The sequence below is a fragment of the Hyla sarda genome, chromosome 4 (assembly GCF_029499605.1).
Source record: "Hyla sarda isolate aHylSar1 chromosome 4, aHylSar1.hap1, whole genome shotgun sequence".
NCBI classification, from domain to species: domain Eukaryota; kingdom Metazoa; phylum Chordata; class Amphibia; order Anura; family Hylidae; genus Hyla; species Hyla sarda.
The window spans coordinates 219,925,736-219,948,971 of NC_079192.1; the positions used below are offsets into that span (position 1 = coordinate 219,925,736).

Below are 23,236 nucleotides of genomic sequence, written 5' to 3' on the forward strand. Positions count from 1 at the left end.
GAAGCTTGCATTGTGACAATCACAGGAACCACATGTAAGCATCTGCAGATGTTATTCATTGTAATAGCACAGATGTTACCAATTTTACAGGGGATTCCTTGCAGGGGAGTATGCAGCACTAATAGATGCAGTTGCTGAATGAAGTTGATTTTGTAGTTCTGAATGAACAGGACTGGGATCCTCCACTCCAGTGTCAGTGCTTTAAAGACTTCTGTCTCTCAGCCTGCACGAACTCGGGTGGGTAATATAAGGGTGCATTCATACCACTTTTTCTTCATGCGATCCCCGCATTCGGCTGGGGAGTGTCAAAACCGTGGGCTTCCGTATCCCAGCCGGACCCATTTGAATGAGCTGACCAGAGTCCTCTGCTTTTGTGACCGGACTGAAAACTGTGGAATTCTATGGTTTTCAGTCCGGCCACAAAACCAGATACAGGGCAAAAATTAGCCAACCGAAGTCACTACCCGATCCGGTGACCATATAAAGAAAAAGTGGTGTGAATGCACCCTAAGGCTAAGTTTTCACATGGTTTTTTTTGGGCAGTTTTTGGAATACTTCCACAGCAGTTTTTGAGCCAAAGCCAGAAATGTATTCAAAAGGAATAGGACATATAAAGGAAGGACTTATACTTCTCCTCCCTTATGGATCCACTTCTGACTTTGGCTTAAAAACTGCAGGGGCAGTTTTCCAAAAACTGCCAGAGAAAAACCCAAGTGGAAACGTAGCCTTAGAGAAACATCGGGGGAAGGGAACTCTTTGAAAGGCAAGTAGATTGCTATTCTTGGAGCTCCTAATATTTGTGGGTTCCTGCAGGGAAGTGGGAAACAACAGCTCTTTTTTCTATTAGTAGTCAGGACTGGTGGCTTTCATAATGTTTCAGCACATTGGATTGCTCAGCTCAGGTACCTATGACCCTCCATTGATATTTTGGAAAACTACAACTCCCATCATGTTCTAACAGCTGCAGACCTTTGGGGCATATAAAATAAAAAAAAGTTTTGTAGTGTGCATGGAGATTGAAAACAATGGGAGGCTGCTGCATCAGAATTTCTGAGCAGAATTTCTCTACTTGAAAATTTTGTAATGTGAACCCAGACTTATTTTTTCTTTAATTGACATAATGGCCCTGATTTATTGAAATGTGTGAGAGAAAAAAATGGAGAGATTTTCCCAATAACACCCAATCACACCTCAGCTTTCCATAAGAAAACAAAAGAAATGAAATCTGGAGCACTCACCCAATTCTTGACTGTAGGTACTTTATTGATGAACATCCAAAGAGGTAAAATCTGTTAAAAGTACATGTTGGAGTGCGATGGCATAGGCGTGCACCGAGGGTAGCGAGGAAAAGAAGCGAACAAGCTTTTAAGCCCACCAGAAACTCAGCTCCCCCTGCAATCCTAAATTCCGGAGATCCTCCAGAGATAATATGGAGCCATTATAGATGTAGTCCATTGCTCTCAGCTTGCCAGAGTCAGCCAGGCGGCAAAACTCCGGGTGAGGGAGTAAGGGAACTACCCCACAAGTTATTTATTTATATTGTGCATTTATTCCAAAAATGGCGTTTTATCTCCTGTGTTTTTTTTATTACTAGTGATTCTCCTTAATCACATCCTCAGCCTCACCACACCCTTTTTTTAAATAAAGTTTACAGCCACCTTGACTATTAGGAGAAAGTTAGGGGGATTTTGGAATCAGTGCACAGGAAGCTAAAAAATTATATAAATAACTTGATTTTTTAAAACTGACCACAGGTCTTCTTTAATTTCATGGACTGTGTCAGCTATAAATGCATGATTAACAAATGTCAATGATCTGTAGAAAATTGTGTTCACATTTTTAACACTTAAAAAAGTGAATACTTTTCTAGGTTTGCCTTTTTTTTTTTTTTTTTTTTTAAACGCAGCATAACTGCCGCACTGAAGGATGCTTGGATCATACAGCAGGTTTTAGGTGCAGCACCAAGATTGCACTTACAACCAGTGTTAAAATCACATTTTTAATACTATACATCATAATATTAAAGGGGTTATCCAGGAATAGAAAAACAGAGCTTATTTCTTTCAAAAATTGCTCCCTGTCTGTCTACAGAGTAGGTGTGGTTCTGCAGCTCAGTGCTATTGAAGTGAATGGAGCCAAGTTGAAATACCACACATACCTAGTGACAGACGTAGCTCTGATTTTCTATTCCTGGATAACCCCTTTAACTGGATTTTCATATATATTTTTTTTTTTTCTTAAGGGGGCAATTGGGGAGATGTATCAAAACTTGTGCAGAGGGAAAGTTGACCAGGTGCCCATGGTAAGCAATCAGATCACTTATTTTATATATTTTTTAAGTTTGATCACTCTCTCACAATGAGCTTATTGTATCAATGGAAGGCAATACTGTTTAAGGTGAACTAGTTTTGCAGCAATGCATAATATTATGGAACATTCTCCTGATTTATACTTTTCTCACCATATGGTTCTTGCACATAGACCCATGGGCATAGTTAGTGACTTATGGGCCCTAGTTAAAAAGTTTTGGTTGGGCCAACCGCACAAACTACAACACCTCCAATCATGACAAAACCAAGACCTCTACTTAAAAATAAAATAGCTCCTATTTATATTTCTTCAGTGGTGCTAGTAAATATGGCATCCCGGTTTTTATGTGCACAGAGACTAGTGGGGCAATACGAAAGTATTCGTACTAGAGTAGTAGAAGGTTTGAAAAATCACTAGTCATATTGGATTGTTTACCAGCTGAACTGATTTTCCATGATAGACATTTATCACCTATAAGAAGTTCTAGTAATGTCTGATTACTGGGGACAGTTGGACCACCGAAGATTCACTAGATTTGGGTTTTGTACCCCACCGAACATTCCTCACTGTATGACCACTGGAGGGGTAACTTTGGAGAAAGCAGCACTTCAGCATGTCCAATAGTATTCACTTCAAAGTCAACGAGTCCAGGGATGCACCGAGAAGTTTGGAGGGGGTGGGGGGTACTACACACTGCTCCTAAACAAAACACTTTATACACAGAGAGATCTTACTACTGATACCCCTACATATTTAATTTTTCTTCTCCATCCACCTCAGAATTTGCCAAACCCCTTCTCACCTTTTAACCACTTTTAGGGCCTCAAACAATAATAATGCCTTGTTTGGTGTCCTGCACAGTAAAGTGGGTAGGTAAGTGGGTTGTAGGAGAGGAATAAGTGGGTTGAGTAGGAGTAGCTAGGGCTCCTTTTTAGGTGGGTAAAAGCTCCAGTAGGTAGTTTCCCCTTTAGCTTAATCCTTCCATAGGTAGGTGCCCCCTAGTATGTAGTTTCTAGAGATGAGTGAAACTACAGTAAGGCTGTCCAAATTTAAACTAATGGGACACAGTGGAAACTACAAGAAATAAGTGGAACAACAGGCTGTTGATTGGTTTAGTCTGCAAAAATTAGTGTCCCTTTCAAAGTGCTTTAGTTTCCCAGAAAAAAGATGTATACGGTCCTAGAAAACCTCAGACTTCCATTATTGACTTTTCCAGGCAAGCTTAGCCCTTTGAGAGTAGCAGTAATTTTTGCAGACTAAATCAGTTAATAGCCGATCCTTACTGTCATTCCACTTATTTCTTGTAGTTTCCCACTTTAGGTATGTTCCCTCTATGTAATTAGGTGCCCCTAGTATGCAGGTGCCCTCAGTAGTTCGTTTACCACATTATATGGGGGTTTCCCTGTAAGTTGTTTTCCCAGTAGGTTGTTTCCTCAGACTATATAGGTTCTCCAATAGCCTCAGATAGAAAGGTGGCTCTCCATTCTGTGGAAAAATGTGTAAAGCTTATTCATCCATATGCAGAACAATGATTTAGCCTCTCAATGAAGTTGCATATGTTGAAATGTTGCATATAGGTTCCCCAGTAGGTAGTTCCCCAGTACATAGATCCCCAGTAGCTAGTTTCCCTAGTACATAGGTGCCCCCAGTTGCAAGCTTACCCAGTATATGGGTCCCTCAGTAAGTAGTTCCTCCAGTTATTAGGTGTCCCTAGTAGGTAGTTTTCCCACTAAATGTAGGTCCCTTGGTTGGTAGTTTCCCCAGTGTATAGGTGCATCCAGTTGATAGTTTCTCCATTTTATAGTTGCTCCTAGTTGGCTTCACAAACATTAGGTATTGCCTTATGTGGAAATTTCCAATCTATTAGAATACAATGTTAATGATCTTGTATGGTGAATGGTGTAAATGTAAAAAAATACCAAAGTCCAAAATTTATGATTTTTGGTCACATTGCATCCTAGAAAAGATAAAATAAGAAGTGATAAAAAATTCACATAAATGCAAAAGAGGTACCAATATAACCTAAAGACCACAACCCTTCATATGGGTCTGCGGATTGAAAGATAAAATGGTTATATCTCTGAAGACGAGGAGAAAAAAACAAAAACGCTAACATTTAAATTTGCCAAAATGGGCTTTGTCCTTCAAAGTTAAATGTACTGTTTATATACAATGGATAATGATGTATTGTTTTATTTCTATTGTATAAATGTGTTATTATTCAATTTATGGCTTGCCATGAGGAGCAGTCAGCCTTCATCTGTGACAGCTTAGTGTGACAATATACAATACAGCACAGACTATTGTGTAGAAGCTACAAGCTACTTACTGTACAGGCAGCAGAAAGACTGTAATGATTATGGAGGACTGTAGGTTTGGGTGCCTTGAGGTAGACTTTAGAGTCCCTTTTCTTCTAGCTTTGTCTCTCCTTCTTCTACATGGGATGATTGACTGGGTGGTGCAAATAGAGCAGACGAGAGCCTCCTCTCCTATATCACCTGCCCACCACTACTTAAGATGCCTTTTTCTCCAGTGAATAGTACCAGGTGCAATACATTTTTTTAAGTTGTTTACAATGAATGTTCTCTAGTTTCCCCCTGCGTTCAGTCTCAAAAGTTGCAATCGTACTTGTACTTACTGGACATTGTATGAATACCACATACAACGTTGTGATCCTAACTAGCAATATGACCTTGTATGTGCTGCAGCACACTTAAAGGAGTATTCCAGCGCAAAATAACTTATCCCCATCCAAAGGATAGGGGATAAGTTATAGATCCTGGGGGGTCCGAGCGCTGGGGCCCCCCGGAATTTCCTGGACGGGGCCACGGTAGTCTGCAGGAAGTGAAGTTTCGTCCCCAGCAGAAAGCCGCGGCAGACACGCCCCCTCCATGTATCTCTATCGGGTACATGGAGGGGGGCGTGTCATCCGCCGCATCATGCGGGGACGGAACGCCCCCTTTCCAGAATACTGCTGCGCCCCGTCCAGGAGATCCCTTGGGCCCCAGCGCTCGGACCCCCGCGATCTATAACTTATCCCTTATCCTTCGGTTATATTGCACTACAGATGTCCTTTAAGAGTTCTCAGCTTTTAAGGGCTTGATATGACAGGGCACATTGGGCTACCTGAACTATGGGGCCAAGTTGCAATTGTATCTGGTGCAACTCCTCTAGTTTTGCCACAGCTAGACACATAGGGGGACATTTATTAGGGTATTTACCTGTGTAAAATTGGCCCTAAAAAAGTTGCAGCAAGCTGAACTGCTGCTTTTTTTTTGCAACTTTTCACACCACTGCATTTTTTGTTTACCATAGAAGTTTGTTTTTTTGCAGTGGTCATCAGTGCAGTGGTCACGTATTGGCAATTTATGCAAAATGGACCACATTTGTTGACTAAGTCACACCAAGTCTGACCGCCCCGTATAAAAGCAGATGGGATAGCCTTTCCACTCCATGCACTGCGTTTCATTATCATGTTGCTGGCTCCATGGTTGTCAATCCTTGAATCTTTTCAGGTTCAGCCACTGCATTTTGGGAACACCATTCTCGACTTGTCACTGTAAAGGTGCTCTGTCATCTAGCCATCTCAATGTGGTTCTAGTCAGAGTCAATGAGGGACATTTCTCAATGTTTGCTTATGTATTCTTTTTTTTAGTAATTTTTTCCTTACTTTTTTTTTGCTTATTTGCAACGTATTTATCAACTGGTTTCAGCCTGTTGATAATTTTCTTTCACGTAAGCAATTTTTCCTTTTTTACTTTGGTAGTAGCTTTTTCTGCTCCATGTTTGAGCTGGAGTAAATTTAGTCAATTTTTAACGCTGTTGCGACTTTTTTTTGCGCAGTTGCGACTGTCGCAGTTAATAAATACCTGACTACCCGTAGTCCATTTTAAAATTATTACTACGTAGTTAATTTTTGGAAAACTTGCTTTTCTCGCTTTCCAGTCAAAATGTCGCCCGAAAAATCGTGTAGTCGCAGTTGCGACAATTTTGCGACAATTATAGTAAAGAAAACCTGACTAAACCAGTTGATAAATGTCCATAAATGTGTTCATTAAGTTTGGCTATCTCTCTTGCTTCCAACACATTAACTTCAACAACAGATTGTCCTCTCAGTGCCTAATTTATCCCCCCTCTTGACAAATGTCATTGTCACAAGATAATCAATTAAGTGAAACTTCACCTGTTGGTGGTTTTAAGGTTATGGTAACATATTGTTACATGTATGTTTTCAGTGAGTCACTGCTTCATGAATAAGGAGAGGATTTATTTATTTATTTATTTATTTATTTATTTATGAAAAATGTTATAATGTTCCTATTAGAAATTATGCTAAATGGTGTGTAGTTAAGCTTTTAATGGAATGCAACTATTAATATTGATTTATTTTAATTTTTTATTTACAGCTCCAGTCATAAGCAGGTTTTCAAGGCGTGCATCTGGTAAGAATTTTACATGAAAATATTTTTTAAATATGCTTTACTAAAGTCCATGATGGTAGTATTGGCATCACTGTTATTTAGTTATTGATTGTAGTGCTTGTCATGCTGTAGCTCTGTCAAGCTGCCCCTTAAGGGGTGGTCTAAAGATCAGTTAATAAATATGTACCCTGGCTTCATAATACTGTATTAAAAATTATTATGTTGCCTGTTTTTGATCTATTAGAAATTTCAGTAACTATTTTTACACCTTTTGGTTTACAGAATTTATTACATATACGTTACATTGTCACTAGTTATTCCATGTATGTAATGTTTAGAGATGTCTCTAAAGAACATGTTTCTAAGGTTATAAGAAACATGTTTCTAAGTATTTTTTTAAATCAGGTAGTATGTTTTTTGGGGTAGATATAGAAATACAAAAATAATGATGTTAAGAAAAATGTGTATGGTTAAGGCTAAGTTTCCACTTGTTTTTGTTTTTTTTTGTCAAAAACGCCAATAAAAACGCCCATTCTGCTACATGGCATTTTTTTTTGTGAAAAAACGATGCGGCCAGATGTTAGCTGCAAGTCAATAGGGAACTGCAAAATGCCAAATCCACTTGGCGTTTTTTTTAATCCTTTTGGCGTTTTTGGGCTACTTGGCAGGTTTTAAAAAACGTCCTCCTGTCGAGACTTTGGCGTTTTTTCGGGAAAATCTTGGCGTTTTCCTCCCATAGAAGTCTATGGGAGTGAAAAAATGCCAAGAAAAACGCCATGTGGGTTTTAACTTTGGCGTTTTTTCAGGCGGTTTTTATTCTCTTTTGGACTTTAGCGATCCAAAAAGTGATGGAAATACCTTTTTTCTAAAAATTTCGTAGGGTACCATTAAAAAATAATAATAAAAAAGATACAGTAGTGATGGAAAAAATAGTATTTAACGAAATTTTTTTTTTTATAACAAAATTTTTATAAATTTTTAAACAGGGATCAATTTATGTGGGTGGGTAGGACACTAAGAAGGTAGCCGACAATAATAAAAATGTAGTGTGTGTGTGTGTGTTTTTAAACTTTTTTTTAAACATTTTTTAGGTAGTACTACTACTCCCAGCATGGAACATACACTTCCATGATGGGAGTAGTGGTTCTAATTGAAAGATCGCCGGGTTCCGTTGTTATCCTCCTGTATAATGTATAGATACGGCCGGCCGCTCTTCTATGGTCCCTGCTCTGCCGTATATATACACATATTCATATTTCCTGCAGAGAGCTGTGATTGGTCAGATGGTTCCAGCCAATCACAACTCTGTGGGAAATATGAATATGTGTATATATACGCCAGTGCAGGGGACCATAGAAGAGCGGTCACCGCATCTATATATTATGCAGGACGGTCGCATTGTGTGTCAGAAGTTACACTCGCTGCGATCTGTCTATTAATGCAGGTACTACAGCTCCCAGCAGGGAGCAGAGTGTGCTCCATGTTGGGAGCAGTAGTACCTGCAGTAAGGGACAGATCACAGCGGATGTCACTCCTCCTGACACCCGCTGCGATCTTCCTGAATGTCGGGATCAGCTGTTCTCAAGGCTACAGAGCCGGGAGAACAGCTGATACTGAGCACTAGATATACATACTTATACTTATACCTACTGCCCAGCAAGAACTTACAGTGAGCCTGCAATGTGTATACAGTATTCACATTGCTGGCTCACTTAACCCCTGCTGGACAGTGTAGGTTAACCCTTTGGGCGGTATATACTATATACAGCTATCTATAGATAGCTGTATATAGTGTATACAGAAGACGAAAAAGTCCCCTTACCTCCCTCCAGTCTCCGCGGGTCCTTGTAGCTCTGCCCCTAGTGATGGCGTCATTAGGGGCAGAGCTACAGACGGGATCCAGGCTAGTGAGTCTGAAGCTCTGTTAACATTTGGATAATGTGAACAGACCCTTCTGGCAGTGTCTCTGCAGACAGGGAGACTCCAGCTGTTACTAAACTACAACCAACGATTTCAAAAACGCAAGCAAAGAGTGAAAAAACGCCAAAAGGATTAAAAAAGTAAATAAAAAAATGCAGCTGTTGATTGGGCATGTTAGCCCTTATATACTTGCCTCTTTAGGGAATCAGGACACGCCCCCTGACGAAGCCCATACGCGAAACGTGCGTTGGGGTGTTGGTGCTTGGTGTTCCTGGCCTTTGGGTATATGACAGGTAGTCTCTTTAGGTATCACCCATCTTGGGTCCCTATTCATGTTTGTTATATTGCATTGCTGCTCCCTATGTTATATCAATGTATGTTAGATATTATATCTATTTTTACGATATTATAAGTGTGCAGCCGTGCCAGTCTTACATTATGTATGCTCTTGACTGAATACCTACATCGCCCATACCAGGTCCACTGGCACTTGTTGTCTCCTGCGTAAGGTCATCCTCTGCCTTTTAATTATTTTTAAATTGTTTGTTTTTTATTGTCTAATAAAGATTGCTATACTTTTTGAAATTATATTAGTATTGTGGGTCTCTTTGTTTTTGGCTATATAAACTACAACTCCCAGCATGCCCAGACAGCCAAAGTCGGGCTGGGCATGCTGGGAGTTGTAGTTTTGCACCAATTGGAGGCTCTCTGTTTGGGAAGACATTGCATTATGGGCGCTCTCCTGTGCGGACAGCGCAAAAAATGTCCTAACCCATTTTTTATTTATTTTTTCTTCTCGTTTCAGATCCGTGTATGCAGAGGATTACAGCGGATTCGATGGATTACGACAGATGAAATAGATTTTTTTTTTATTTTAACAAAATGGTTAACGAGGGCTGTAGGGAGTGTTTTTTTAAATAAAATAATTTTTCCAATGTGTTGTGTTTTTTTTTTTAATTGAATATTCAGGCTTAGTAATGGAGGCTGTCTAATAGATGGAATCAATTACTAAGCCGGAGCTTAGTGTTAGCACCAAAAACAGCTAGTGCTAACCCCCAATGATTACCCCAGTACCCACCGCCACAGGGGTGCCGCGAAGAGCCAGTACCAACAGGCCCAGAGCGTCAAAAATGGCGCTCCTGGGCCTAGGCGGTAACAGGCTGGCGTTATTTAGGCTGGGGAGGGCCAGTAACAATGGTCCTCACCCACCCTGGTAACGTCAGGCTGTTGCTGCTTTGTTGGTATCTGGCTGATACTGAATATACAGGGAACCCTATGCGTTTTTTTCCTCATAAATAATTTAGAAAGAACTCATAGGGTTTTCCTCATTTTCAGTATCAGCCAGATACCAACCAAGCAGCAACAGCCTGACGTTACCAGGGTGGGCGAGGACCATTGTTACTGGCCCTCCCCAGCCTAAATAACGCCAGCCTGTTACCGCCTAGGCCCGGGAGCGCCATTTTTGACGCTCTGGACCTGTTGGTACCGGCTCTTCCCGGCACCCCTGTGGCGGTGGGTACCAGGGTAATAATTGGGGGTTAGTGCTAGCTGTTTTTGGGGCGAACGCTAAGCCCCGGCTTAGTAATTTATTCCATCTATTAGAAAGCCTCCATTACTAAGCATGATTATTCAATAAAAAAAAAAAACACAACACATTGGAAAAATTATTTTATTTAAAAAAAACACTCCCCCACAGCCCTCGTTAACCATTTTATTCAAATAAATCAAGTTCATCCGTCGTAATCCATCGAATCCGCCGTAATCCTCTGCATACACTGATCTGAAATGAGAAGATAAAATTAATAAAACCACAAAAAATGGGTTAGGACATTTTTTTGCACTCTCCGCAGGGGAGAGCGCCCATAATGCAATGTCTACCTAAACAGGGAGCCTCCAATTGGTGCAAAACTACAACTCCCAGCATGCCCAGACAGCCTTTGGCTGTCTGGGCATGCTGGAAGTTGTGGAGTTGTAGTTTAGCAACAGCTGGAGTCTCCCTGTCTGGGTAGACACTGCCAGAAGGGTCTGTTCACATTATCCAAAACGTACAATGTTAACAGAGCTTCAGACTTACTAGCCTGGATCTCGTCTGTTGACGTCATTAGGGGCGGAGCTACACGGACCTGGCGGCGGTGACAGAAACGAGGGAGGTAAGTGGACCTCCTGTTCTGTATACATTATTTACAGCTATCTATAGATAGCTGTATATACTGTATACCGCCCAGAGGGGCTATAGGAGCAGGGAGTCCTGTCAGTCTGGTGACAGGAGTCCTGGTTCCTGTATAGTATATACGGCCGGGGGAGGTGAGTAGTGATGCTGTACATCACTCCTCATCTCCTTACACTCTGTGGACCGGGCGCTCAGCATCCGACCCACAGAGTGGTACCTGAAGGCAGTGAAAAAACTGCAACAGGGGACAAATTTGGCTGTTTCCACACACCAGGGTAATCGCCAGAAAAAACGCCAGAAAAACTGCCAAAACTCAGGAAAACCTGTGGCAGTTTTTCTGGCGTTTTTGTTGGCATTTTTTAGGTGTACAAAAAAATCCAGGTGGAAACCTAGCCTAACTCAAGTCTTTTTAATGCTTTTATTCATTTTTTTTATTGCAAACAAGCTGCTGATTTGACTTTAAACATACAGTACTTGCTTTCTTCCAAATGTAATCTTCTCTCTCCCCTATCTTTAGCCTGTCATCATAATTATCATCAGCAATTCAGTGATTAACCCATTGCTTGCTGTGCTGCTGCTGTTTCTAGGGGCAGAGTACCCCTTTAAATGGATCTATTTTTCAAATTTGTTGTTTACGTCACAGAACAGAAGTAGAAATAACAAGTATATTTCTTTAATATAATGCCCAACACTTTTCTGACACATTTTATTTGATAAATGTGCCCTACTGTATTTCATTGTGTGTGGTATTTATACACTGGTGTTCCAGAACAGCATGTTAGTAAACAGAGTTTTACTCTTGACCTTTTATAATGAAATGTACAAATATTTTGAATTGTTATTTCAGTTTTCCTTTTGAATGCATGTTAATTCCCTTCCAATAGAACATGTTTTGCTAATCAAGCCATCTGCACATTGCTTGTATTCCAAGAGAGAGAGAGAGAAACTAAGAAAATGCCTGAACTCTGCAGTCAACATAGTTCTTTAATTTCACATTAAAAGGAGGATGCCATTAGTCAGCTTCCTTTAAATGATAATGTAAAGTTATATAGATGCTTAAATAACAGTAAGGCTGGGTCCACACTACGTTTTGTCCCATACGGGAGCGCATACGGCAGGGGCGAGCTAAAAGCTCGCGCTCCCGTATGTGACCGTATGCGCTCCCGTATGCCATTCACTTCAATGAGCCGACCGGAGTGAAACGTTCGGTCCGGTCGGCTCATTTTTGCGCCGTATGCGCTTTTACAACCGGACCTAAAACTGTGGTCAACCACGGTTTTAGGTCCGGTTGTAAAAGCGCATACGGCGCAAAAATGAGCCGACCGGACCGAACGTTTCACTCCGGTCGGCTCATTGAAGTGAATTACATACGGGAGCGCATACGGTAACATACGGGAGCGCGAGCTTTTAGCTCCCCCCTGCCGTATGCGCTCCCGTATGGGACAAAACGTAGTGTGGACCCAGCCTAAGCTAGTGAGTGTTATTTCTTGACCCATATTATGTAACAATGTTCACCTAGTAACACCTAGACAGCTTATTACGCAGCTTATTACTTGACTGGCTCCATTAATTGAATGTATTGCCTAGATTTTTTTTTTACTGATTAGAGCCAGAAACTTAAACATGTTTTTTTTTATCTAATCCATTGGTATTTTCTGATTCTGTTTTTATTTTTTTTCAGTTTTTTTCCCTCCCATTTTTAGTTCATTATTATGGGGACTGTCATCTGAGGGCAGTTTTTAAAGGAAAACTATCAGGCTGTTCACCCACACCAAACTGAGTACACTAAGTCACAGTGCACGTGAACAGAGGTAGAATGGAGGGTCACTTACATAAATTTGTCCAGCACTTTAGAAGTTATGGGCCTCCATAGCTAGCGCAATGGAGCTTGCTTGCGCTCCCCTGCCTCCTCCCATGTGCAGCATATTGCTCGTCCATGTTAAAGAAAACAATTCAGTTTAATATCAAGTTGATGCTTAAAGTAGAATGATAGAATACATTTTTACTTTGTCATGAACATTTCTTTCTGTCTACTCTTACAATATATTGTTGCTTACAATTACAAGTGCACAAATTGCGCACACTGCACCCTGCCATCTCAATATGGAGTGAGATAAGAGCATAAGATGTGTATGTGTAACATCTCTGAATTGGCCCAACCACGTCACAATGGACAACTTCACATTATAAAAGGACTGTGCTATTATGTGATGGTGCACGCCAGCTTAAATTGCATGACAAGTGCTATTATGTATGTTACTTTATTGTTATCTTGCTTAATTAATTAATATTTATTAGAAAATTCATTAATATTCACTCTTACGTCTTAGTGACGGGAGATCCTCCATTCTATGACGTACTCTGAGAGTAAATATTAATGAATATTTAATCTATGGGAGAGCAGTGCGCTGCATACAGAAGGAGATAGGGAAGCTCTAGCAGGCTCTGCAGTCAAGCCATGGGGGGGGGGGGGGGAATATAAATTCTAAAGTACTGGCCAAATTTATAGAAGTAATCCCTACATCCGTTCCTCCACACTATAACCCCGTGTATTGGGTTTAGTGTGTGTGAACAGCCTTTTCATTTTCATTTAATAGGGTTACCCAGGATTGGAAAAAAAAACATAGCTGCTTTCTTCCAGTAACTGTGCCAACCTTGTCCTCAGTTTGCATATTGTAGCTCAGTTCCATTGGAACTGGATGGAGCTAAGTTGTAATACCACACACAACTTAAAGTCCGGATTGGCACTGTTTTTTGCAACATAATAGAAATATTTTTTTTTTTTTTTTTTTTTATCGTGGATAGCTTATTACACAGCTTAACCCCTTAATGACCACTGATGTAAATGTATATCCTGATGCGGAGGTACTTCGCGCACCAGAACGTACATTTACCTTCTGTACATGACCGCGAGCATCCGAGCGGTGCTCGCGTCATGCACCACAGATCCTGGCTGCTATCAGCGGCTGGAGACCCGCCAGCAATGGCGGGCATCAGCGATTGCACTGATGCTAGCCATTAACCTCTCATATGCCGTGATCAATACAGATCATGGCATCTGCGGCAATGCGCATGTTTAAATGGACAATCAGCTCGCCGGCGGCGCTGCCGCAGGGATCCGATCATCTAGAATGGTGGCCGGAGGTCCCCTCACCTGCCTCCGGCTGTCTCCAGGGGTCTTCTGCTCTGGTCTGCGATCGAGCAGACCAGAGCAGAAGATCGCCGATAATACTGATCAGTGCTATGTCCTATACATAGCACTGAACAGTATTAGAAATCAAATGATTGCTATAGATAGTCTGCTATGGGGACATTAAAAGTCTAAGTCTCCTATGGGGACATTAAAAGTGTAAAAAAAAAAAAAAAAAAAAAAAAAAAGGGAAAAAATGTAAAAAATAAAAGAAAGGAAAGTTAAATATGTGAAAAATCTCCTCCCCCGATAAAAATGTAAATTGTCCGTTTCCCATTTTACCCCCAATAAGCATAAAAAAATAAAAATAAACACGTGTGGTATCGCCATGTGCGTAAATGTTCGAACTATCAAAATATAGTGTTAATGATCCTGAACGGTGTAATTGTAAAAGATAAAAAAAAAATCCAAGTAAAAATTTTGCTTTTTTGTCACATTTTATTTAAAGGATAACTGTAATAGTGCAAAAAAAAAAAAAAAAAAGTGATGTTACTCAGTACCTAATCCTGATCATGTACATATTTTTATGTGTCTAGGACACATCCTTTACAAATAGCATTTATATGTTGCTCACTTGCTTTGTTATCTTGCCTTCTGGAGGGGGAATGTCCGTCTCTCTCCCTCACTGTGGATGAGTAAGAGGAAGCTTTGACTGTTCGAGCTTGAGATCCACGCTCTGGGAATCCGGCGGTTACCAGCGGGACAGTGGGGGACCTGCTGCGGCAGCAGAATGCAGCAGTGAAAATCTGGTAAGTGATCTTCACTGCTGCTTTGCTGCATAGTTTCACAACTGCAACTCCCAGCATTGCCAGATAGCCAAAGGCTGTCTGGGCGTGCTGGGAGTTGTAGTTTTGCTACATCTGGAGGGCTACAGTTTGGAGACCACTGTATAGTGGTCTCCAAACTGTGCACTTCCAGATGTTGGAAAACTACAACTCTCAGCATGCCAAGACTGTCCAGGCATGCTGGGAGTTGTAGTTCGGCAACATCTGAAGGGCCAGATGTTGCAAAACTACAACTCCCAGCATGCCCTTTGGCTGTCCAGGCATACTGGGAGTTGTAGTTTTGCAACAACTGGAGGCACACTGGTTGGGAAATACTGTCTGTTTCCTAACTCAGTGTTTCCCAACCTTTCAAGTCTATGGGAGTGGGCATGACGGCTAGTGTAATTTTGTGTTAGTGTAGTGTAATGTTTTTAGGGTACATTCACACGGGCAAGGGTTTACAGCGAGTTTCCATTTCAGTTTGAGCTGCAGCAAATTTTCCGCCGCAGCTCAAACTCCCAGCGGGAAACTCGCTGTGAACCATTGCCCGTGTGAATGTACCCTAAAAACATTACACTACACTAACACAAAATTACACTAGCCGTCACGCCCACTCCCATAGACTTGAATGGAGGCGGAGTGGCGCAATGTCCTGAACGCAGAAGCTGCAAGCAGCGCGGGACCCCCCGCAATCTAACATTTTATAAGATGTGTGTGGCGGAGTACCCCTTTAAGGTCAAAATGGGCTTGGTCGTTTAGGGGTTAACAGCATTTTAAGGTATACTTTACTGCAAGCCCCATGGACATAGACACAATATGGCCCAGAACCTATTAACATGAAAGGGATAGTTTACTCAGCTGTGACCTGTGCAGAAGTTATTCCACAAGGAGATAGAGGCGGACCTCTGAGTGTCAGCTATTCTGAATGGTGGTAAATCCTGTCTTATCTATATACTGTGTCACCTTTTCACTGTAAAGCTGTGTTCACGCATAGTATTTTGGTCAGTATTTACATGCAAAACAGGAATGTGTTCAAAACACAGACAAATCTGCAAATCTTACCATTATAGTTTTTCTCTGTGTCAGTTCCACTCCTGGCTTTGGCTAACATTACTGGCCAAAAGACTGTGTGTAAACCCAACTTAACCCTTAAAGTGGTACTCCGGCGCTAAGACATCTTATCCCCTATCCAAAGGATAGGGGATAAGATGCCTGATCGCAGGGGTCCCGCCACTCGGGACCCCAGTGATCTTGCACGCAGCTCCCCGTTATAATCAGTCCCCAGAGCATGTTCGCTCCGGGTCTGATTAATGGCGATCACGGGGGCCGGATCATTGTGACATCACGGCCCCACCCCCGTGTGATGTCACGCTCAGCCCCCTCAATGCAAGCCTATGGGAGGGGGCGTGATTTACTTTCACTTTAGACGAGGCGTTCAACCGCGATCAGTGCCGCACGCTATTAGCCACGGGTCCTGGCCATTGTTAGCCACATGGCCCCACGTTATAGAACGGGAGCGGACTCAGGACGTACATTTACGTCATGGGTCCTTAAGAGGTTAAAGGGGTATTCCAGGAAAAACTTTTTTTTTTTAAATATATTTATCAACTGGCTCCAGAAAGTTAAACAGATTTGTAAATTACTTCTATTAAAAAATCTTAATCCTTCCAATAATTATCAGCTGCTGAAGTTGAGTTGTGTGTGAAGCCCTGAACACATGTGTTAAGCCTTTAATGGCTGTATTTGTGTGAGGAGCAGGAGTATCTCAGCCCCCTGCACTTCTAGGCGGGGTGTTAGGAAGTTGTGGGTAGGGGCGGGTGTATATAGACGCCCCCTGCTCCTACAGGCGGGGTGTATGTGACGTTTTGCAGACCCCTCCCAACCACCCCTTTTTCAATTATCCATTACAGGGTATGACCACTAAAGGCGTGCCCTCCGTCGTGGTTATGGGCACAAATCTGACCACTTTAAATGTCTTCCATGACAGCTAGGTATGTATTGTTGTAGTTACGAGCATAAGTGTGAAGACCCGAACACAAAAAAAAAAAATATATATATATATATATATAAGGGGTCAGTACTTTCCTCAGGGAGAGGACACCTCTTCAGGTGTAACGGAGATTCAGGTTAGGCCATTTAGCACTCCGCAGGCATTCTGGGTAGGGGAATATGTAAAGCAGCTCATTACACAACCTTTTCAGGTAGTGTTCCCTGGTATCAGCTTAGCTCCTGTTAAGGAATATAAAAAGCTGAACGGGATATATGCCAAGCCAGACTACTCCCCAAAAGGGAAGTTTCGACCCATCTGCAGACAGCTGTTTCGGGGTTTTTGCCCCTCGTCAGTACAGAGCAGGGTGATCTGGCTTGGCTGTGGTGAGAGGCCTGAGGCTTCAAAAGGGGTCAGTACTTTCCTCAGGGAGAGGACACCTCTTCAGGTGTAACGGAGATTCAGGTTAGGCCATTTAGCACTCCGCAGGCACTCCTGCGGAGTGCTAAATGGCCTAACCTGAATCTCCGTTACACCTGAAGAGGTGTCCTCTCCCTGAGGAAAGTACTGACCCCTTTTGAAGCCTCAGGCCTCTCACCACAGCCAAGCCAGATCACCCTGCTCTGTACTGACGAGGGGCAAAAACCCCGAAACAGCTGTCTGCAGATGGGTCGAAACTTCCCTTTTGGGGAGTAGTCTGGCTTGGCATATATCCCGTTCAGCTTTTTATATTCCTTAACAGGAGCTAAGCTGATACCAGGGAACACTACCTGAAAAGGTTGTGTAATGAGCTGCTTTACATATTCCCATATATATATATATATATATATATATATATATATATAGATACAAGCAAAAAGCTGCTGCAATACTCTTTTTTGTATAATATATATATATATATATATATATATATATATATATATATATATATTGAAGTCATCACAAGTGATGATCATGGCTTTTTTTCTGTTCTTTATCAGGAAAGGATTGTTCTTTTAAGCCAACAACCTGTACCCATATACCAGGCACACCTTAGACTGGTTTTATTTTTGGTTTATTGCTGATGTTCTGTAGTGCAGTTTGATAGAGCTAAACATGGCACAGTCAGAGGTTAATTGTTGAATTGCCCGCTGACAGCAGAAAAGATCATGAATTATTCAGCAATCTGACTTGCCCCACATGCTGTGACTGTGCCACTGTTTTGTCTTTTAAGAAATTCATATGATGTTGATGGAAATCCAATAAAAAATACTACCATGATTTTTACTGTATCACTGTGTTATGGTAGCTTCTTTACCAAATTAAAGACCTGTGCATTCACCATTGTAAGTGTGACATATTACTAAGTCATTAAATAGACATGTATTGAACCTGTTGCTTACACAATAAATATCAGTCAATACTGTAAATTTCTATCATTGTTGTAACATCACACCATCACCACATATTACCACAACATAATAACTAGTGCCACCATCCTGCTTCTGAATGAAATCCACTGTACAACACCAATATTACCCCATACGGTGACATAATATTGATAGATACTAGCTTTACACAGATTCAGCAGATTGTATACTGTAAGTGATTACAGTGTAGTTAGATTTATTTACTCACAGGTGATATCCTGTTTAATCACTTTTTCTCTTCTACTTCTGGCACAAACCATCATGAAGGCTTCTCTGCCACTGGCCACAACTCATCTCCTCAGAATTTGCCAGCCAAACATTTTAGGCTCTTTACTCTAGCACCTCTATATAAACTTTCCATCCAAGGCTGTGGAGTCGGTAAATAAATGTTCCGACTCCGGAGTTTTCTGTACTTCCAACTCCGACTCCCCCACTCCGACTACTCTGAATTAATATGCGAATGTATTTTATACATTCCTTGAAAGAAAGAAAGGCAACATACATGTCATTACCACAGGACTACTGGCTGGGAAGCCAACAGTCTACTGTATTGAACAGTTTGTGTGCTGATCTGCTGCTGAATATAGGGCAGTGGGAGGATCCAGGGGGCATTTATTATAAAACATGATTTCCCTAGTAGAATCCCATAGTCATGTTTGAAGTTTAAAGGGGTACTCCGCCCCTAGACATCTTTTCCCCTATCCAAAGGATAGGGAATAAGATGTCAGATCGCCGGGGTCCCGCTGCTGGGGATCGCCGCTGTGGCACCGCACTTTCATTACTACACAGAATGTGTTCGCTCTGTGCGTAATGACGGGCAATACAGGGGACGGAGCAGCGTGACATCATGGCTCCGCCCCTCGTGACATCACGGACCACCACCTTAATGCAAGTCTATGGTATGGGGCGTGACGACCGCCACGCCCCCTCCCATAGACTTGTATTGAGGGGGCTGGCCGTGACATCACAAGGGGTGGAGCCGTGATGTATCAATGCTCCGGCCCCTGTATCACCCGTCATTACGCACAGAGCGAACTCGCTCTGTGCAGTAATGATAGCCTGGTGCCGCAGCGGCAATCCCGGGGGTCCCCAGCAGCGGGACCCCGGCGATCTGACATCTTATCCCCTATCCGTTGGATAGGGGATAAGATGTGTAGGAGTGGAGTACCCCTTTAAGCTAACAATCGAGTCTACAAGTTTTCATAGCCTTTGCTGAATGGCAGCAGTTTTTCCAATGGTTTACAGCTTCAGTCTTGAACTATTGACCCTCCATTCCCTTCACTTATACAAGTGTCTCTAGTCCTGCAAAAAACATATTTCCTTAATCCCTTATCAGTGAGAGGCTAGGTTACCCATGGGTTCCCTGTAACAGCAGAACACAACACTATGGAAAGTGTAAGTTTTGCCGCTCCTAATTGTGCGTTGCGTGCCATATAGTGAAGCACATGGAAAGCATGCTTCTTCACGGTCACTTAATGTGTTCGTTTTGCGGTTACGTGAGGCACTGCATGCATTGGTCTTTATTCTTAAAGTAGAGAAGTCATTAATTATAACTTTTTGTGAATTGGGACATTTAAACTTGCTTTTTTTTTATTTATTTTTTTATTCCAGTCTAAATTTAGTAGGAGTCGGAGTCGGTGCATTGTTTACCGACTCAGACTCCAGGTACCCAAAATTTCGTCCGACTCCTCGACTCCGACTCCACAGCCCTGTTTCCATCTGTATTGCGCCACACAGTAGTGCTTACTATATGCTCCCATTAAGAAGTTAGGATACCCCATATTGTATCAGATCCCTCCTGTACCCCTGTATAGTATTAAGCCTCCTCTGTGCCCCTCTATAATATATTATAATCATAATATAATTATAATCAATAATCAATCAATTAGGCCTGCAACATTCTGGTGGGGTTGTCTCATCAAACTGTTGATTTATGTCTATTGTGATGGTTATATGTCTATTGTGTCCCTACTGAGTTAATCCAAAAAAAATATATGTGTATGCCTGTGTATGTGTGTATATATATATAGATATATATATATATATATATATATATATATAAACACAAAGGGAGCCAGCACTGGATGACCACTGGGGATGTGCCCGTAATCCACCCGAACGCCAAAGACGGGTACACTTCACACTCTCTCCAAAGGAAACAGCAGCAATCGCCAGGTCCAGTATAGTAGCAAACTGATATTTATTGCATCAATAACAGCAACGTTTCGGCTAAAAGTGAGCCTTGAGAAAGGCTCACTTTTAGCCGAAACGTTGCTGTTATTGATGCAATAAATATCAGTTTGCTACTATACTAGACCTGGCGATTGCTGCTGTTTCCTTTGGAGAGAGTATATATATATATATATATATATATATATATATATAAACATATACAGTGGGGAAAAAAGTATTTAGTCAGCCACCAATTGTGCGAAGGTGTCACATAGAGAAGATAACAATAATCCTAAAGTCCAATCAAACAGAACTACAGGAAACACAGTAGTCAAAGAGTTTTCCATAAGAGTAGATTAAGCTGAAAAATAAAGAAAATTAGTGTAGGATTGGGTAAAAGAGGGTGGGATAATATTCGCCTCCTGTCCTTAATAAAATCTATATTTTCCGTTACCAAAGTTAGGAAAATCTCTAATTTTATTACCAGACGGAGGCTCATATTATGCATGTTTACATAAATTATAAGTAATTACATTAAAAAAACTGAGAATCAAACAAACTAAAGAATAACCATGGAAACATGTGATTCTGGTCTGATACAAGAGGTTTTAAAAGTAGATTCAGAAGACCAGATAGCTGCTTTAAGAATATCAGATAAAGAGCCACCAGCCTGCAAGTATTTGGTAGACATAGCACCTCTAGTGGAGTGAGCACCAAACATAGAGGTATCGATACCAGCTTAACACATAGTTTGTTTAATCCATCTTGCTAGAGTAGAGGAAGAAACTGGTAAGTATGGTTTACAAAAAGATCAATAATTGGAAAAATAATTATTTTTAAATGAGAAAGTTCTATGTTCATAAGATTTTAAACAATGTACTGCACATAAATTGGTGTTGTGAGGATTAGGAGGATAAAAAAAAGTATGTAAATTAGTTTTAGTATGTTTATGAATGGTAAATTGTACCCCATGAGGAAGGAATTGTTGATGAGATATATCTAAAGCTCACACCCCCTCCCATAGACATAAATGGAGGGGGCATGGCGTGACGCCAGGAGGGGACGTGGCGTTACGTCACGTCTCCAGTGCCGGAAAGAAAGAGCTTTCCGACACTTGAGACACAGCCCCGCGTAGAATGCGGGTGCTGCACGGAGATCCCGGGGGGTCCCAGCGGCGTGCCCCCTGCGATCAGACGTTGTAACACTCATGTTTCTGAAGACAGGAACTCCAGTGTATGTGGATCCGCTGGACCTGTGTGGCAGATGACTCGGACCGTACCAGGAAGCGGAGTCTAAGGTCCCGCTGGTCTTCACCAGAGCCTGCCGCAAAGCAGGATGGGCTTGCAGCTACAGGCGTCACCCAGGTCGCCACCCCTGGCACTGCACGACCACACAGGCAGCTGAGGAAATGCGAAGCACAGGAGGGATCAAGCAACTCGTAGTCAGGATAGCAGTAGATCAGGGTAGGCGGCACAGTAGCATAGTCGGGACGTAGCAGGAGTTCAGTAGGCAAGCGGCAAAGGAGCAAGGTCAAGTCACAAGAGCATGAGATCTGGTACACAGCAAGGCAGTACAAAGGAGCACTTTCTCTAGGGCACAAGGCAACAAAGATCCGTCAGAGAACTGAGGAGGGTGGAAGAATTTCTAAACAAGCCACAGGTGGTTGCAGTAATGAGCGAACTGGCCCTTTAAATCTTAAAGCTCTGGCGCGCGCACGCCCTAAGGGACGGGGACACGCATGCCAGAGCAGAGAGGTGGAGGCAGGAGAAACACCCGGAGAGTGACGGACTGGGGCTCGCATGCGGGCGCGTCCCGCGATGCAAGTCCCAGCCCCGTCGGCAGCAGAAGGTAAGGGGACCACGGCCAGCGTGTGAGGCCGGAGCGCATAGTGTAACCGACGTCTTATCCCCTATCCTTAGGATAGAGGATAAGATGACTTTGGCCGGATAACCCCTTTAAGGTATAATGATTTGTTATCCCCCCAGGAATTAAGTAAATTTAATACTACATTGACAGTAGAACAGTATTTAGGCAATGGAGGTCTTTTAAACCTAATGCCTTTCATTTGTCTGCAAATTAATAGATGTTTTCCTACAGGAATGGAGTCAATTGGTACAAGGTTAGATGAAATGGCTGACCTATAAACATTAATGGTACAATATGCTTTACCTAAGTCAAAAAAATCTGAAAGGATAGTCCTAGTTGTGTGTGAAAATTCAGAATTAAACGTGGAAGACCTGAGATTAACCATGTGACAAGAGGAAGATTCCCTTAAAGAATAAGAGGATAAGGATTCCCTGAGGGATCCTGAAGAGTGAACTGAGACATCGGGAGAACTTGTGGAAGATCTATGGTCAACACTAACGTTGATCTTTGAGTTAGAGTATGAAGCAAAACTCTCGGAATTAGTGCAAATGGAGGGAAAGCATAAAGGGTTTCCGAAGGTCATGTTTGAATAAAGGCATCTACGCCAACTGAAAGATCAAGGAAGCTGTCGGTTCAGTTGAGAGGCAAATAGATTTATGTGAAGAGGGCCCCAAAGTGAATTGATCTGAAGAAAAATCTTCGGATCCAAATGCCAATCACTGGTGTCTGTCAGAAAATGAGTATTCCAATCTGATTTTGAATTTGAAAGGCCTGGAAAATATTCTGCTTTCTGGACAATATTCTTGTCCTGACAGAAATGCCAGAATTCTTTCCGATGTTGGCCAAAAGTTTTGATTTTGTGCCTCCAATTCGATTGACATATTGAACCGCTGATATATCTTGAGAAGGATACAACATTGAGATTTCTCTTTCGCCAAACTCTTTAGAGTAAAAGAACCTGCTAGGAGTTCTAAACAGTTGATGTGTAAACGAGATTCTTCTTCTGACTATTTGAGATGTCTGCAGC

The 23,236-nt window shown here is 41.9% G+C and overlaps 1 protein-coding gene across 2 annotated transcripts in view; it reads left to right on the forward strand.

Annotated features, from left to right (window-relative positions):
• The window catches only part of PRKAR2B (protein kinase cAMP-dependent type II regulatory subunit beta), a 145,763-nt gene that overhangs the window by 71,928 nt on the left and 50,599 nt on the right, over positions 1–23,236 (forward strand). For both annotated transcript variants that reach the window (XM_056573617.1, XM_056573619.1), the window contains exon 2: positions 6,717–6,752. In XM_056573617.1, coding sequence (XP_056429592.1) covers positions 6,717–6,752 — 36 coding nt within the window. The remainder of the gene's footprint in view (positions 1–6,716; positions 6,753–23,236) is intronic.